Below are 17,167 nucleotides of genomic sequence, written 5' to 3'. Positions count from 1 at the left end.
GGCAACAGTTTCAAAGGCGGTCTCAAAATCAATCTGCCTTCAACAATTCCTGATTCTCAGACACACACAGCAGGGTTCCCACCAAGCAAGCCACTCACCCCACAGTACTGCTCTTCGTTGAAGATCTGAGGAGGGAGAGGGATCCCATTCTGCGGCTTCTTCTCTCCAGGAACATTCTCTCTCATCCACCGCCTGTTGTCTTCATCCCCAGCTATATCCAGTTCCTTAAAGTCGATTTTGTTAGCTTCCAAAAAGCCCACCACTTCCTGCTGTTTCTTCCTAATCTGGTCAGGAGCAGAGAAAAATAACCATTAGGATGTTTTTGACCCAAAAAAAAGCATTTTGCTAGCACATAAATCCTTTCTCTGGCTATAACATACAATACCAATAATTCTATAAAGAATTCAAACAAGGGAAACAATAAAATCACCATGGTTCATTATAAATGAGGGACAGTGACTATTTAAACTCTGAGATTTTAATATCTTCAATGTTTAAAGCATTGCATCACTAACGTAATCAAAATAAAGGTGCATTCATTATCTTTTATTCGCAATATTTAAAAGACTTATGATTCAAAGCTTTAATGGCCAAAAAACAAGAATTAGTTAGCAAGAGATCTGATGTACAGAAAAGGAAAAAAAAGAATTCTCTACAAAATTCACACACCGAGCATACCATGCTAAAATGCATTTCATTCAAAGTTACCAAAATAGCAGTGTGAGTAACACCGAGCTGAAAGGAGCTGCAGAATAGGGCAGGGGACCCAGAGGCGGGAGAGGAGGCGGGGAGCGAACTGAGCTTTCTTTCTTCTAAGAATTCACTCCCTGGAGTGTGTGATGGCTTCTGCACCCCACCTCCAGTACTGGGGAGAGAAACTTCCAGGAAGCATAATCAGTCAAATATCGACCAACAGTTATTTACCAATTTTGCACACTGCAAAAGACATTGTACCAAACCATGGGGTTAAGACTGCTTACATGGTTGAACCAAAGTGAAGACCTTCTGTGTATAACACAGACCCAGGGCACACTAAGAATGGCAAAGCAGTATAAATGTGGTCGTCCTTTAAAGTAAGATTAAAGACTTAAAAAACTTCTTTGACATGAAAATGTCCTCTATCCAATTTTTTTAAAGTTGCCCTGAATAGAATATTGTCTCATAATGAGAACAAGTCCTTAAAAATGTCTCACATGCACAAGGGCTGCCTCTCATTTTCACGTGGCCGTTTATTAGCAGAATGACCAAACTTTGACATTTTAAAATAAATGCTGCCAAAGTTACAAGCTCATCCCAGATTTAATGTTGAGACTCAAGCCCTTTTTGGTCTACACCAAAATTCTTTCTTAGGAGATCTCTATTTGAAGGGAAAAAAAGCAAGGAAGGAAGGAAGACAAAGAAAGCAGAAAGAAAAAAACTATTTTATTAATTCTTGCCAAAATGAATAATCCATCAATAACTCATGAGTGGGGAGTTTCTACTTAATACAAGGAAAAGTAAGCAGGTGTGGTGGGGCACACCTGTAATTCCAGCACTCGGGAGGCTGAGGCAGGAGGATCACAGTGAGTTTGAGGCCAGCCTAGGCTACATAGTGAGATCCTGTCTCCAAAAAAAGAACATGAAGGAGAAAGAGAAGGGGAAAACGGGGAGGAGGAGGAGGAGGAGGAAGAGGATAGGAAGAAAGGAAGGAAGGAAGGAAGGAAGGAAGGAAGGAAGGAAGGAAGGAAGGAAAGGGGAGAGAACCTGAGCAAGGCTCTGGTCTTCAATTTCCTTATCTGCAAAATGAGTCTCACGGCCCTTCCTCTGAGAACCAAGTGCATGGATGTGCAGCAGAGCATTTTGTGCCACAATTGAGAACCTGCACAGTCAGGCACCAGCACCTCGCTACTTCATGCTCACGCTGGCCATCCCTGGCAGGTGTCCTGATCACTACTTTAAAGTAACAACCCCCACGCAGGTGTGGTGCTGCGCACCTGTAACCCCAGCACTCAGAGGCTGGGGCAATAGGGTCTCGAGTTTGAACCCAGGCTGGACAACTTAGCAAGAGCCTGTCTCAAAAAGAAATGGGGATGTAGCGCAGTGGAAAGCCCCTGAGTTCAATCCCCTGGACTGCAGAAATAAATAAATAAATATTTTAAAATAAAATAAAATAACAGCCCTGGTGCCCCAATGAGTGAATTTGCCTGGATTTTCATCCAGATCAATCCAATTGAAAAGTTATGTTTTGGGCCAGGGATTTAGCTCAGTGGTTCCGACACCTGCCTCGCAAGCACAAGGTCCCAAGTTCGATCCCTGGTACCAAAAAAAAGAAAGAAAGAAAAGTCATGTTTTTCCATTCATTCCAGAATCTTGAAGAAGCCAAGTTCACTGTGGTCCCCAGTGTTCAACAAGACAAAGAACTGAGACACCCAGGGCCCCACCAGGGTCTGCCCATAGGGCCATGGTCCCAGGACTGTGCTCTCTCCCTCTGTCCCACGCCCCACTGTGGCACTGGACTTCTGGATTATACAACAAGATAGACACCTTAACCTGAACCCCTCCAGAGCTTGGTGAAATGTGCCATCTCTTTTTGGAGTTGACTGTTATGATAGAACTGTGATACACCACCACATGTACTCAGCGGCTCCTGGAGGTGAGAGTTTACGGCTGCTTTTTCATTTATTTCATTCATCCATAGTGGATTCAAGACCAGCCTAAACTACATACTGCAACCCTGTCTCAAAGAAAGAAGAAAGAAAGAGCTTTGCCGACCACCCAACACACGCGCAACCTGAGCGGTGAGATTTTTCTTCCCAGGTTTGGAGGAAATTCCCCTCACCAAAACCATCAGCATGGACACTGAGGGTCCTGAGGTCTCTCTCTGGGATAAGACACAAAGTCTTTTGCACAGTTCTGACAACACCGGGCTCTTAGGTACAGTTCTACTCTACAGTATTCGCTACTAGTCAATAGTAACTGATGGTTATAACCACCGCCATACTAATTAGCATTCATTGTTATCAAGACAATGGTAGCAACTGATGCTAACTGACCACAGCTGGTCATGAGACCATTCGCTGATCGGGGTCCTGACCCCACGCCAGACCCCGGGGCGTGTTATTTCAGAAGTCTTCGTGACAGCTCTATGAGGCAGCTGCTATTCTTATCCTCATTTTACAGACAAGGCAATTGAGGCCTACGAGGTGAAATCCCTCCCAAGGTCACACTGTTACAGTGACACTGAAACATTTGCCTCAGGTACCCAGTGAACCTGGCTCCCCCGAGACCCTGGGGTGAATGGCATCCCTCCAGCTCCTCCAAGGCTAAGTCAAGGGTGCTGCCAGAGCTGGGTGTGGGGGCACACGCCTGTCACCCCACCACTCGGGAGGCTGAGGCAGGAGGATCACAGAGAGTTCGAGGCCAGCCTGGGCTACATAGTGAGAGACTGTCTCTAAATAAACAAATATTTTTTAAATAATGCTTCCAAACTTCACAAGTGTAAGACATCAAATAAACCTAAGAAATCTACAAATGGGGGCTGGGGATTTAGCTCAGTGGTTTCGCCGCCTGCTGTGCAAGCGCAAGGACCCAAGTTCGATCCCCAGTACCAAAAAAAAAAGAAATCTACAAATCTATTCCTTGCCATTGGCCTGATCACACACCCAGCCTGCAGAATATACAGAGGATTGGGAAAAAGTGATAAAAGCTTTCAATGCTGAGTGTTAACATATTCAGAGCCTAACAAAGCCATTTTTCTCAGAGCAACATTTTGTGACCTCACCAGCGTGCTCCCAGGCTGGGGATGTAGTTCAGTGACAGAGCACCTGCCCGGCCCGGGGTCCAATCCCAGCCTGACAGAAATGAACAAACAAAAATGCGTTCGTTATAGATCCACCAAAAGTTTCTGCCAGTGCCAACAGAAAAGGTTTCCATCTGGAATTTCGCATTTGCAAAGCTGCTCCTTTTTTTCTGTTTCAAACCTGCTCCAGAGAGCAGCTCTCTTCTCTCGTTTTCTTCGTCCCCTCTCGGAAACCCTTTCTGTCTGCTGAGTGCTGAAATCCGAGCCGCAACCCCAGAGCCTCCAGGAACTAGATATAAAAGGAAACAGCCCCTCTCCAGCCTTGAGATTAATAAGAGGTTTTCTATCCCCCACTTTCCTGGCTTCTGCTGAAAAGTGAATCAAAATGCCAGCCCTAGGCAGTCACTGTAGCTCAAGGGAGAAATGTCACCCTCCTTTCTCGAGGCAGGTCTGCCCTGGGCTGTGGGATGGAGGTTGGCTTTTATTTCCTATTTTGGGGCTGTCTGGATTCCTAAAGTCTACAACTGTGGCCTCAGAGATACTTGCTCTTGTCACTGTGACATCATTTCCCTCAAATAATAGTATTGCACCTGCCAGCTGTACACTTTCTACTCGATGACAGTGCGCATGCAAGGAACTTCACTCCGGGGTCGCTTCCGCAAGCTCCTTCATCACACTGTCCAAACGGGGTTACGGAAAGTCTCATTTGTTTCCAACTTTGTTAACTAAAACATTTTTATTAGCGTGTGTTGCAGTACGTGATGATGACACTCGTCGTGGGGAGCTGGAACATGTACGTAACACATCTCGAGTCTTCTCCCTTCCCCTCCCCTCGGTCCTCTCCCCACTCCCTCCAGCGACTTGAAATCGGTCTAAGTCTTGGAGAATGAATGGCAGAAACACTACAAGCCCATGAGTCTATAAAAACGTGCATGCAACAGCAGTGCGGCCCACTCCGTCTTCAAACTCTCCTCCTTCCTCCAATCCGTTTTCACACCCACCTGTCCGGATCACACATTTTTTGCACACTCTTTTCAACACCGCCCAGACACGCAGCACGCCAGGGGCGCACGCGCGAAAGGAGCTGAAGGCCAACGGGCCCCGTCCAACTCAGCGTCCCAGACAAAAGCAGAGTCCCCCAGACACCTACCGCTATGGACCCAGAAGATGTGGCCACAAACACTTTGATAACCATGTCGCGGGTCGGAGAGGGCTCCCCTAACACACCCCTGCTGGACGGGCAGCGGCGAGAGCCAGGTCGCAGCTGGCCGGGGCCCAGGTCCCTGCTGCCGGCCCTCCCCCTCCATCGGCGGGAATTTTTGGGGATCTGTCAGGTGAACGTCTGATTGGTTGATAAAAGCAGCTCCCTGGTCAGGCCCCTGCCTGACAACAGTCCCTAAAAGGCCAGGCGTTGCAGCGGGCCAATCAGAGGCCCTGGCGCGGAGGGGGCGGGGCCAGGGCCGGAGCCGGAGAAGGACGCGAAGGAAAAGCCCGAAAACCTCCGGGTGCGGGAGTCGGGGGTCAGGGCCGGAGAAGCCACGGGGCCTGTGAGCGAGGAGCGGCTTCTTGTTTTACATTTTCCTGGCAGATTACAAAAAGTTGGAAAAGACGGTCACACAACAGCAACAGAATTCCTCTCCGAGTGGCCTCTCCGCAGCTGTCAGCTGTCGCGCCCCGTTGGCCGGGCGCTAAGGGCGGTGCCGTCCGCGCGCCCTGAAGGCCGGCGGCCTGATCGCAGCTGCTGTCCAAGACTGGGGGCCAAAACACGAGGAGCGGCGCGTTCGCAAAGGGCTCTGTCCCACCTTGCTATCTCTGTGATTGCAGTTGAGTTTAAAAGCAGAAAAATACAAAAGCATAGCAAAGCCGCCCAAATACTAGCTGCTCAGTGTTCTGATGAGTTTCAAAATCAAGACCTAGGGCATTGGAGGCAAAGGCCTATCCTCTTAGGGAGGTGTCCCCACCTTGGGTTTTTGTTTTTGTGGCTTTTTGGTGGGGGGAGGAGTGGGTTTTTGTTTTTGTGGCTTTTTGGTGGGGGGAGGAGTTGTTTTTTGTTTTACTGTATGTGTCTCACTGTGCACTTCAGGCTGGCCTTGAACTCACTGTGTAGCCCAGGCTGGTCTCGAATTTGCAGCGATCCTCCTGCCTCAGCCTCCCGAGTGCTGGGACTACAGGTGTGCGCTGCCATGCCCGGGTTCCCTCCTTTTTTAAGGCCCCTGGCGCTGTGGAAAAGGTGGCCCTGGGTTCCTGGTCAGGGAGGGAGCTCTCTGGCTCTGCACCTGGCCCCCCTCACCAGAGTCCCAGAGCCCACCAGGCGTCGCCCGCCATTGCCCCCTGAGAGAGGTGCCCGAGATGAGCCAGGCCCCGGCGTCCCCTGTACACGGTACACGGTGCAGATTCACTCACAGCACAACGAATGCTTGAAGTGACTCTACCAGAATCTCACTTTTGGCTTCAATACTCGATGCCACCCACCCCCAAATGCGGTCGTTGGTCAAGATGGTCAGCGGGTTCTCCACATTCAGGTCTCTAGAAGTTCAATTTCAAAGCCACTGAAGACTATAGATCATTTTTATTTTTATTCATTTCTGTATTTTCCAGAATTCTACAATACATGCTGTATTTTCCACACAAAATAATATTACATATTTTCACGCCTGTAAGTTTCCCATAGGAATCTGGGTGTGGTGGTACATGCTTGTGATCCCACCACCCCGGGAGGCTGAGACAGGAAGATTACAAGTTTGAACCCAGCCTGGAAAACCAGCAATTTAACGAGACTCTGTCTCAAAATAAAAAAGGGAGAGGGATAGCCCCGGCTTCCATACCCAGCACAAAAAAAAAAAAAAAAAAAAAAACCTTCCATATGAGCATGCCATTTTTCTCCAGCTATATTATTTAAGAAAGTAATAAACCAGGAATCTCTCTCCTAATGGTCCTGTCAAGTAGGAACATAAACCAGGGCTGGATTCTCCAACTCTCTAGAACATACAGATGCCCTGCTCACGGGGGATAAAAACGGCCTTCAATAATAACTCTCTCCAGACGCCCTCTGCAGGCCTAGGGAGAAATAAGTTTCCTACTGAAATAACGACTCTTTGAGCGTGTCCCAAGTCTGCCGCAGGTGTTTTGCATAAACCACACCCGCGCGAGCCCTAAAACTGGATTCCACTGTTCTCATGGTGAGGATGCAGACCTAGAGTCGTTGGGAACAGGAAACGGTTCCTCCAAGACTTGAACCCACGCCCATACTTCACACCACACCAGAGAAGTCCCTGAGTTGCTGCCCTCAAATTCCTAGTGCTCCCTCTCTCACAGTGAATTATTTTTCACAAATTCATCCTTTTAAAATGATCGTGAAAATGTGCAAATGAGGAAGTTGGAAAGTAGCTAAAGATCGCTTGCAATGTGTTACATTGCACCCAGGAGCTTTAAGATAATCAACAGGAATGAATACCAAACATTCCAAAGAGTCTTTTGCAATGACCCTCAAAAAACCTCTGACATACAGCCCACTCGAGAGAGAAGCTGTGTACTCCGGGACACGCAGGGCTGACCAATTAAAACATCTCTAGCACATGCTGTGAAACCCAAATGGCACTTTTTGATTGAACTTAATTTTAATGATCAATTATGAGGTATTAGCGATAGACTTCACAGAGCTCCTCAGGTGAGCTTATGATAAGTGACATCAGATGTTACATTTTGACCTACATAACTTCATGGATAACCTAAAATGACAAAGCCATATGTTCTTAGTATGTGGGATGATGAAAGAGATTACCATAAAAACTGTACTGGGTTGAATCATGTTCCCCAAAATTCACGTTCAACCAAAACCTCCACATGTAACCCTATTTGGAAATAGGATCTTTCAGATGTAATTAGTCGGATATTTGGCAGTGAAATCATCCTGGCTTAAGTGTAGGCCCTAAATCCACTGATGGGTGTCCCATGAAGCCACTAGGTACAGTGGCACATGCTTATTAAGCCCTGCTACTCAGGAACCTGAGGCAGCAGGTTCCCAAGTTTGAGGCCAATATGGGCAACTTAGGGACACCCTGAGTCAAAATGAAGTAAAATAAACAAGGCCTGGGAATGCAATTTAGGGGCAGAGGACTTGCCTGGCATGCACAAGGTATTGGGTTCAATCCCTGGCACTGCAAACAAAAAAAGACTCAGAAAGAGAGTGAGGAGGCAGAAACAAGAGCTCTGCTAGGAGCTGTCAGAGAGTATGTGCCTGTGCACATCTTAATACTTCTCAAACCCAGAAGTGTGAATTATAAACCTCTGTTGTCCTAAGCCCCCAAATTTGTGACAGATTACACTATCCCCAGAAAACTAACACAGGGGTAATAAGGGTGCATGTTCGTTACGTGGCAAGATGCTGATGAGCTCCTCAATACTCAAAAGGCCACTGCTCCAGCCATTGACCAAAGGGCCTCATCCTTTTCCATAACACACAGAGAAGATCATCCCCTCAAAAGCAGAAGTGAAATCTACACACGGTGAGACAGAACTGGGGACTGGGAACTGGGACAGGTAATAGAAAAAAGGAGACCATGCAGGTAGGAAAGGAACCTCCATCTTTCAGATCCTCCTGCCCGGATCATCAGGGCTGCTTATTTCCTTAGCAACACCTGTCACCTGGACAGGGTCCTGGGGGCCCCACCAGCCACGTCTCCGTGACTGTCAAGTCTAAGGTGACAGTTGAGTCTGTCTGCTTAAGGCCACGACCTCCACCACCATCTTCATAAATGACTCTCCACCTAAACATTTAGAAATGTGTGGCCTTTCAAAATAAGAGGAGGGAACTCTAACAGCGGCCAGATGAAGGGTTGGCGATGTGGAGGGAAAGTTTTGTAGCTACCCTTACCAAGGTAGAACTAAACCGAGTCTGTTTGAAAAGGAACACCTACCACTCCTTACAGAGCAACCAAAAATCATAAAGGGAAAGTGCGATTAACCATTTTCGTTTGTTTGTTTTGAGACAGGGTCTGGCTATGTAGTTCAGGCTGGCCTAGAACTTGCAGCAATCCTACCTCAAGCTTCCCGAGTGCTGGAATTACAGGCGTGTGCCACCACGCCCGGAATGATCAAATGAGTCTACACAACACTAAAATGCACTATAAACAAAAGGTAGCTGACAAACTGGTGGAGGTATTGCAACATACATCAAAGACCAAGTTTTCATACATCAAAAGTTCTTCCACATAAATGTTTACAAAGATGACCATCAAGTTCAAAAACAGGCAAAAGGGCCAGGTATGGTAGTGCGTGCCCGTGGCCCCAGCCACTCAGGAAACTGAGGCAGGAGGATCAATTGAGTCCAGGAGTTCTAGCCCAGCCTGGAAAGCAGTGAGACGCAAAGAAAAAAAGGCGGAGGGGGGAGGGGCAGATCACAAGATTGCAATGGCCACCAAAGATATCAAAAAGTCTGCCCTTCCCAATAACGGAGTGAATACAAGATGCCCATTTGTGACAATGAAACAGGCAGTCCTTAAGAATCAACTACAATTCCATCATCACGGCTTTTGTTTCCTCTGTCCTTGACTGTACATCTCTGCACCTAACATGCACAGTGCGGTGATCAGACGTGGGCGCGCTGCTCTCCACCCACACTCTTCCCCAGCAAACCCCCGTGCACGGACGGTCACTTCCCAGCCATCTGCACAAACTGCACACGCACCGAGGGAAAACGCTTCTTCGCCCACCGCCCGGCCACGACGCCCCTCCTTGCCCCGGCGTACGTGGGCTCCAGTGCGCACGCGCACGACCCGCCAGCCGGCCGTTCCGAGATTCCCCCTCCGGCGCGCGCAGTTTCCATAGCGACGTGCCCACGCCGGAAGGCCTAGGTTTGGCGCAGCCTCAGGAGCAGCGCGGAGCAGCTAACTGCCCAGCCGCAGTCGCCTTCATCTTGTCGCTGAGGTCCAGCTTCGGCGAGGACCTCCCGCTAGTCTTTCTGGCACCTCCAGGTCCCTCAGCCCAGGGCCCCGCTCTGCCTGCTGGTAACGTAGCCAGGCGCCCGCCGTCCTCTCCTGCAAGGCGCTGCCTGGCAGGGGTCGCCCTCTCTGCCCAGGAATTGGAGCCGGGTCAGGACGACACCCAAGGGGCCACCGGCTGGCCCGAGCGGCTGCTGAGCCCCTGGGGCGGTGGGCGGTGGGCGGTGGGCGGTGGGCGGGCCCGGGACAACGAGGGAGCCGCCCCAACGGCTGCCGGCCCTCGCCTTGCTCTTCGGCTTCGGTCTGGTTTTTCCTTCTGACTTGAGCGCTGATATTTTTCCATTCCCAGCCTGTAGGAATCTAAAGCTTCCGAAATGTGGTTATTTGCCCTCCACCCACTCAGCTTTGGGGCTCTTTATCCAATTTCCCCTTAGCGCTTTAGCACCTCCTTGCCACCACACTGAACTCTTGAGGCCGGCTTTTCGAGGCTGAACGTGACCTTGAACCCGTTTTCTGTCCACACTCCCTAGATGGATGCATCCAGTCTCGTGGACTCTTCCATCTAAATGCCATGAGCACTGATGCCTGTGTCGGTCCCTGGCCGCTCCTCTGAAGGCCAGATCCGGAACCCGCAGCCTGCTTGCGCCCCAGCTTAGGTGCCTCAGGCGTCTCACAGGCAGTGCATCCTCAGAGCCCCAACCTGCTTCTGTCGAGCTTGTTCCACCCCAGGTACTGGAAATCCCTTCCAGTTGCCCAGGCCTCGGTGCCCTCCCTGGCTCTGTCAGCGTATCTTCAAAATGCGCCCAGAACAGAGTCCCATTTCTGGACCCCACGCCACCGCCATCTGGTGCTGGTGTTACTTCGGTGACCTGATTGGGTCCCCTGCGTCTGCCCTTCTCCCCCTTGAGCACAGTGGGAGTTGGTTGCCCTTTCTCTGCTCTTTCATGTGAATAGCTTTTAAACGGGTAATATGAATGTTGTATTTCCCATAAATAAAAATAGATTTTAGTACACATTTTGAGAATTTCAGCTTTTAAATCGAGTAGATAAAACTAAATATGATTCTGCTACCAAGCTACAAACTGAAAGATGTCCTTTAGCTTTATTTCCCTTTGGGGGGATCAGGGGACTTGGGTGCTGGGAATGGAGCACCCAAGATGTGCGCTGTGACTGAGCTACATCCCCCAGCTCCCTCCTCCCCCTTTATTTTGGAGACAAGGCCTCACTAAATTTCGGGGGAGGGACTCACTTTCACTGATCCTGCCTCAGCCTCCCAGGGTGCTGGGATTACAGGCATGCAGCACGTACTCAGCTACTCTTTAGCTTTCCTAGGTATAAATCTGACAGTATCCCTAGAACAGAACTGAGCCAAGACCTTTAAAGTAGACTGTGCGGAAGAACAAAAGCATCCAGAGCCTTCTTCCAAGTGAGAAAAAGGAGTCATGTAGGAATTGAAGCTTTCTTCCCTGCTCTTTATTTTTGGAGAAGCGCCAAAAGAGGCAAATTGCAATGGAGACAAATTACCATCCTTGTGCTAATCATTGCCATAGTAAGTACCTCGGTGTTGACGCCCTGGTGGCAGAGTGACAGGGTGGTGCGAGTAACAAGTCCACACCTTCAGACAGTGGACAGCCCCTAGCCAGTCTCTTAAACCCCAGCCCGTTTGTTTTCCATCCAGCACAACCTGAGTTCACTAAAGTAATGGGGTCCAATTGCTGCAGTTTGCTAAGGGCCTACAGGAGGTTACAGATCATAAACCATGGCGCCCTTTTTGGTGTCACTTCACAGAGAAACAAAGCGTCAAATGGGAAACCCTTCAGTCTCCAGCCACCAGAACCGTAAGCCCTGCCCACCCGTCCTGGCTCCCTTCTCCTGTCCAAGGCCCCGTCCCTTCCCCCTGACCAGACATCCTGCATTGCCAGTTGTCCATTCTCTCCTGGTCCATCTCAGCCGGCTCTGCCGTGCCTTTTACTGTGTCCAGGGTCCCATTGCAGAAGACGGAGAAAAACAAATCTCCCTCGACCCCACCTTCCCCTGCAGGTTTGGTCACTGTCCTATCCCCAATGCCCTGGGACACACCAGCTTTTTAAAGAACTCCCGTATTCGGTTCCTCTATCCCGTATCCCTCATTCATCCACCCCCAGTCTCAACTCTATCTAAAGCAGAAACCACCGCTCGGACGTTCCCAGGCCCCAGCTTCGTCCCTCCAGTGTGGCCTTTTCTCAGCTGGACCCATATATCCAGCTAGCTGAGTGGCACTGCTTCTCAGTGTCACCCAGACACTTCCAGCTCAACATGCACGAGACAGCGTCCCCCCAGCCAGTCCCACCAGGCTGCTCTGCCATCTAGGGTTCCTGACTCCTCGCCTCATGCCAACATCCGGTGCATCTGCCAGCTCTGGGGGTGTTGTCTCCTGAGTGTCCTCCCCAGGTTGTCAATGTCACGACCTTAGTCCGAGCCTCGTGTTAGTCAGCTTTGCATGACCATTATAGCAAACTGTTATAATCAAAGTAGAGAGAAGTGTTATTCCGGCCCAGAATTTTGGAGAGTTCAGTCCAAGGCTGTTTGACTCTGTTACTTTTGGGCCTGTGGCCAGGCTGCACGTGAGGGTGGGGACTTCAGGCCGGGAACTGAAAGAGAAAACACCAAAGTCCCACAATCCCCTTTTAGGCCCAGAGACCTAAACTCCTCCCACTAGCCCCACCTCTTAAAGGTTCTACCACCTCCCCACAGCCATAGGCTGGGGCCCCTGGGCCTTGTGGACCTAGATCCACCTAGCACACCTCATTCAGCTGTCTGCAACCACAGGCCCTTGCCACGGCTTCCGCCACATGAGCCTCCTCCACCCTGTGTCTGCCATGATTTTCCTCCTATCCCTTGTCCTCTCCTTCCTGTCCAGGACTGCTGACCTGCCCATCTTTACTCCCAGCACCTCCACAGGGGTGGCTTCCCTAGGGGCTGCCAGTCCAGTTCCAAACACTGGGATCAGTCACTGTTGTGAGGAGCATATCACTGACAGAGAAGCTCCTCCAAAACAGGAAGCTTTATGTTGCTCATCATTATTCCCCTACACCTCACAGTTCCTGGACACGGTAAAGCACTCAAACATGTGTTGAAAGAATGAATGAAAGGAACATCTAATGTGTAACACATAATAGATGTCAGGTATTTTAGCACAATTTTACTGAAATAGAATGAAAGTTCTAGTAAAAAGAAATGAGGTAAACACTGAAAACAATTTTTAAGTGTGGCAGGAAGCTAAAAATAGGTCTCTTTATCCTGATTTGATGTCCTTCCTAGAACCTGTGTTAAAATTTTCATTTACCAAAAAAAAAAAGTTTTCATTTACCAAAAACAGGGCGTTGCACTTGCCACCACGTGGTGGCAGTAGAGAGACACAGCTCCTTAATGTAAAGGGGCTGCCTTAGGGTGTCAGTCTGCTAACAAATTCAAGCTTACTGTCAAAAATAAGTAAAATGCCTCGCAAGCACAAGGTCCTGAGTTCTATCCCCCGTACCAAAAAAAAAAAAAAAGTAAAATGTATAAATCGTTAAATGACCAAAACTCACATAGCTAGTCCAGAATCATCTAAAGGTTGAATGTGACACATTTTCACCTTATCGAATAAAGCTTGAAATTTCTGGTATAGACCGATTGATTGAGGCACTTGTGGGTTTTGTGCTGGACTGGCCCTTAGACGTCACTGAGAAACCAGCTAATTTCTTGTCTGACTCAGTTCAGAGTCGGCAAAGTGGGAACAGAACTCCGATATCTTGCCTCACAACCTCTCTTCTTTCATAACCATCTGCCTCTCTTCTTAGTGTTAATTATTCTCGCTGTCAGTATTGAGGGTGACCAAATTTCTGCATCAGAAGATGGGGACCCATAGTCTTCAAAGTGCCTTAAATGTTTGGAATAGTATTTTTGCAGGTGCTCAGGCACTGTTCATCTTGCCTGCCTAACACCACGTTTACAAGCTAAGGGAAGAGCGTTTCCATTCCTCTCACCTGCTTAACTCTGAGCCCAGGAGCTCATGCTTTTAAGGGGCTCTGGCTGATGTTTCCTCCGGACCACATTCGCAGACACACCCATGTCCGCCTGAGCCCCACTGCTGGCGACAGGGCCTTGACTCCCTGTTCCAGCCAGTGTCGACCAGGTTTCCCCAAAGTCCCCTGTCTTGTCTTTGTGTTCCATTAGTATTTTGAGAAGAGATAGTCTGATAACATTGGCAAAGCCTGCTCCTGATCAGCTTACACTCCCTGATGGTTAGCGTCCATTGACAACTCCTACCTTTCTCAACTTCCTCTGTGGAAGTTGTTTATTCCTTATTGTATTTCCACCACTCTCATACGTTTATTGGTAGTTGCTCTAGCATGAGAAAGAATTTTCTCTTTGCTCTCATTTATGCATTTATATCAGTACGGACTCATGGATTTCTGCTTTATTCAGTGAGTCAGACTCCTCTCTTTCATCCACATTTAGTGTGACACTCAAGTTGTCCTAGATTTGCCCAGCGAGAGCTCCTTCAGGGTGTCTCCCGTGGCCTCTGATGCCCACCCAGCCATGTACTGTGCAGCCCCAGGCTTGCCCACCCATCTCACCTTCCAAGGGGCCCTGATCCCTTGCTGTGGAGAATGGTATTTAGGGCCAAATGGGGCGGAGTGTTCACTGTCACTAAAGTGTCAGCATTCCAGAAAGCAGGGTTGAGGGAAACACACACACGCGCATGACCTAGATATGCTCATGTATCCATGAGTGCAGATATCTGTGTCTGTGTGTACATTAACCCAGTCTGTCCAGGGCTAATACAGTACCCTGAGGTTCTTTTCTTCTTCCCCTTTCTATGTAAGTAAAATCCTTTCAGGCAGTAAGAAGCTCAACTCCCATGATTCTAAATATATTTACTTGTTTCTTCCATTAACTTCATTTCCTCTGTGTAATTTCTCAGCTTTGCCAACTGTGTGACACTTTTTTGTCACCATTATTTTCCCCTGCCTCCAGCCTCCAGGTACCTTCCACCATTGCCTCCTGCTCTGGGGAGAGGGAGAGAGACAGAGACAGAGAGATTTTAACTTCTTTCATTGAGACCAGTGATGAGAGCAGGGGATTTAGCTCAGTGGCACTGTACCTGCCTTGCAAACACAAGGTCCTGAGTTCCACCCCCAGTACCAGAAAAAGACAAACAAGAAACAAAACCTTTTAAAGCCCAGACCAGTGATGGCGAACCTTTTAGAGACCGGGTACCCAACTTGCTACCCAAACCCGACTTATTAATCACAAAGTGCCAACACTGCAATTAAACCTGAATACTGGGATTTTTGTTTAGAAAAAGCAAGTCTACATTAACACCTTTTGTCTTAAAAGAAAAACTCAATAACATGTGCCACGGGTTCACTGCCACTGATAGACACTGGTTGGAAATCAGTGGATCTTAGAGATCGTTCCATGTATTTGTCCACACATATAGAAATATGCCTCACTCTTGTATTTCTAAAACAATGAGTATCACTTAGTATTATTAGTCAATTACGATGTGTCTCATCTGATTCTGTAACTTCTACTACGCTGAGGATGAAACACGGACTCTGATTGTTTTGACCTGCATTTCACTGTAAGCTTGAGCCTCTCATTTTTCTTGGTTGTCTGCAGATCTGCAATTGCCTTCGTTGAATTAATGGGTCATTTTAAGAGATTTGTAAGGCTGGGGTTGTGGCTCAGTGGCACCGAGCCTCCCTGGCAAGTGCAAGGTCCTGAGTTCGATCCCTGGCACCAAAAGAAAACAAAAAAAGATAATGTTTTTTGTTTGTTATATAGAGATTTTCCCTTTTTTTTGGTACTGGGGATTGAACTCGGGTCCTTGCGCTTGCGAGGCAGGAGGTGGAGCCACTGAGCTAAATCCCTGGACTGAGATTTTACATTTTTATGCAGTCCTCTTTGTCAATTTGTTATGGTCCTGGCCTTTATGTCTTACCACATTTTATATTTTCCTTTAAGATGTTTTTATTGGGGCCAGGGATTTAGCTCAGTGGTTTCGCCGCCTGCTGCACAAGAGCAAGGACCCGAGTTCGATCCCCGGTACCAAAAGAAAGAAAAAAAGATGTTTTTATTAACATATACATCTTTAATCTACATAATAATATTTTCAATTTCCATTTGGAGTCTAGTCTGTGGTTTCTGCTTTTGTTTCTGAATCTATTTCATTATCGGTCTGTTTTAATGACTATAGCTTTATATCTCAGTATCTGATAAAGCCAATCCTATTTAATCATTCTTTTTCAAGTTCCTTTGTACTCTCCCATATTCATTTTTCAATATAAAAAAGTGTGAAAGGGAACAGGAATTGTTAAGAATGGATGAGAAGCCAGATGTGGGGGTCCACACCTGTAATACCAGCTATTCCGGAGGCTGAGGCAGGAATATTGAGCATTTGAGACCAGCATGGGCAATTTAGTGAGATCCTGTTTCGAAACAAACAATAAAAAGCACTGGGAATATAGCTGTGTGGTGGATGCTCCCTTAGCATGTGAGGCCCTAGGTTCGATCCACAGTACTAAAAAATCTGGGTAAGTAAAGAAGGAAAACTTGTGTGTTAAGCTGTTATTGCCTATGAGGCAGGGTGGGGTAATACAATATGTACTTAACCACAGAATAATTCAGGGTGGGAAACACAGTTGTTACCATTGGAACTGAACTGTCCATTTGAGTTCCTTAGAACTTCACTACAGAATACAGTGCTTACATTTAAGAATGAGGATTTTCAGTTGTGATAATAGCCAAGAATCAGGTAAGTCCAGAGACCAATTGTGAGGCCAGAAGAAAAACTTTCAGCCAATGATCAGTGCTTGGAAAATAAGATCTAGCCTGGTGTGGTGCACACACACGGGAGGCTGAGGCAGGAGGATCACCATGAGTTCATGGCCAGCCTGGGCTGCACAGTTAGTTCAAGACCAGCCTGGACTACACAGTGAGACCCTGTCTCAAAAAAAAAAAAAAGATCCAGTAGCCAGCGGCAGGACCACTGAGGTCTTCCACTGGTTATTTTTTGTTGCTTACAGATAAGTAAGATGTACTCCACAATGTTTATTCAGCTCTGCGCTGGAAAGAAAGAACAGGCAGGGAACCACTGGATCTTTTGCTCTGCCTACTGTATTGGGGGGGGGGTTGTAGCAGGGACAGAACTTGGGACCTTGTGCTTGCGAGGCAGGCACCTGAACCACTGAGCTAAATCCCTGGCCCCTGCCTACTGTATTTTAAAAGCACCACTTTGTATGACCCCTTCAAATTGTATTTCAGCATCTCTGTTGGGGAATCCAAGAATTTCCCAGTTAACCGCCTGTGGCTGACAGAGGAAAAGCCTAGGGTGTGAAGTGTGCAGCAATCCGTCGTGCAGAGGGCCATGTGCAGTGTAAATTAACACCCCTTCACGAATTCTGCACTTGTGTAAATGTTT

At 48.0% G+C, this 17,167-nt stretch overlaps 2 protein-coding genes across 12 annotated transcripts in view; one reads left to right on the top strand and one right to left on the bottom strand.

Annotated features, from left to right (window-relative positions):
* The window catches only part of Sh3bgr (SH3 domain binding glutamate rich protein), a 35,976-nt gene extending 30,871 nt beyond the window's left edge, over positions 1–5,105 (bottom strand). The window contains exons 1-2 of one of the 2 annotated variants that reach the window (XM_087212512.1): positions 4,929–5,105; positions 99–284 (exon numbers count right to left, since the gene is read on the bottom strand). In XM_087212512.1, the coding sequence (XP_087068638.1) occupies positions 99–284; positions 4,929–4,973 (231 nt within the window). In that variant the 5' untranslated portion in view covers positions 4,974–5,105. The remainder of the gene's footprint in view (positions 1–98; positions 285–4,928) is intronic. The other variant, XM_004842359.4, reaches the window with a different exon arrangement.
* A 4,474-nt stretch (positions 5,106–9,579) lies between these two features.
* Positions 9,580–17,167, top strand: part of Lca5l (lebercilin LCA5 like) — a 40,925-nt gene continuing 33,337 nt past the window's right edge. For 2 of the 10 annotated variants that reach the window (XM_021256237.2, XM_021256222.2), the window contains exons 1-3: positions 9,595–9,783; positions 10,248–10,446; positions 11,041–11,266. The gene's annotated coding sequence lies outside the window, so the exon portion shown is untranslated. Of the gene's footprint in view, positions 9,784–9,942; positions 10,447–11,040; positions 11,267–11,505; positions 17,123–17,167 lie in introns of those variants that run through there. The other 8 variants (XM_021256224.2, XM_087212469.1, XM_021256230.2 and 5 more) reach the window with 8 other exon arrangements.

This window comes from Heterocephalus glaber, unplaced genomic scaffold, assembly GCF_053883595.1.
Source record: "Heterocephalus glaber isolate CG9 unplaced genomic scaffold, H.glaber_assembly_v1.0 deba00000122, whole genome shotgun sequence".
Lineage (NCBI taxonomy): Eukaryota > Metazoa > Chordata > Mammalia > Rodentia > Bathyergidae > Heterocephalus > Heterocephalus glaber.
This window is presented reverse-complemented; position numbering and strand designations above follow the sequence as displayed.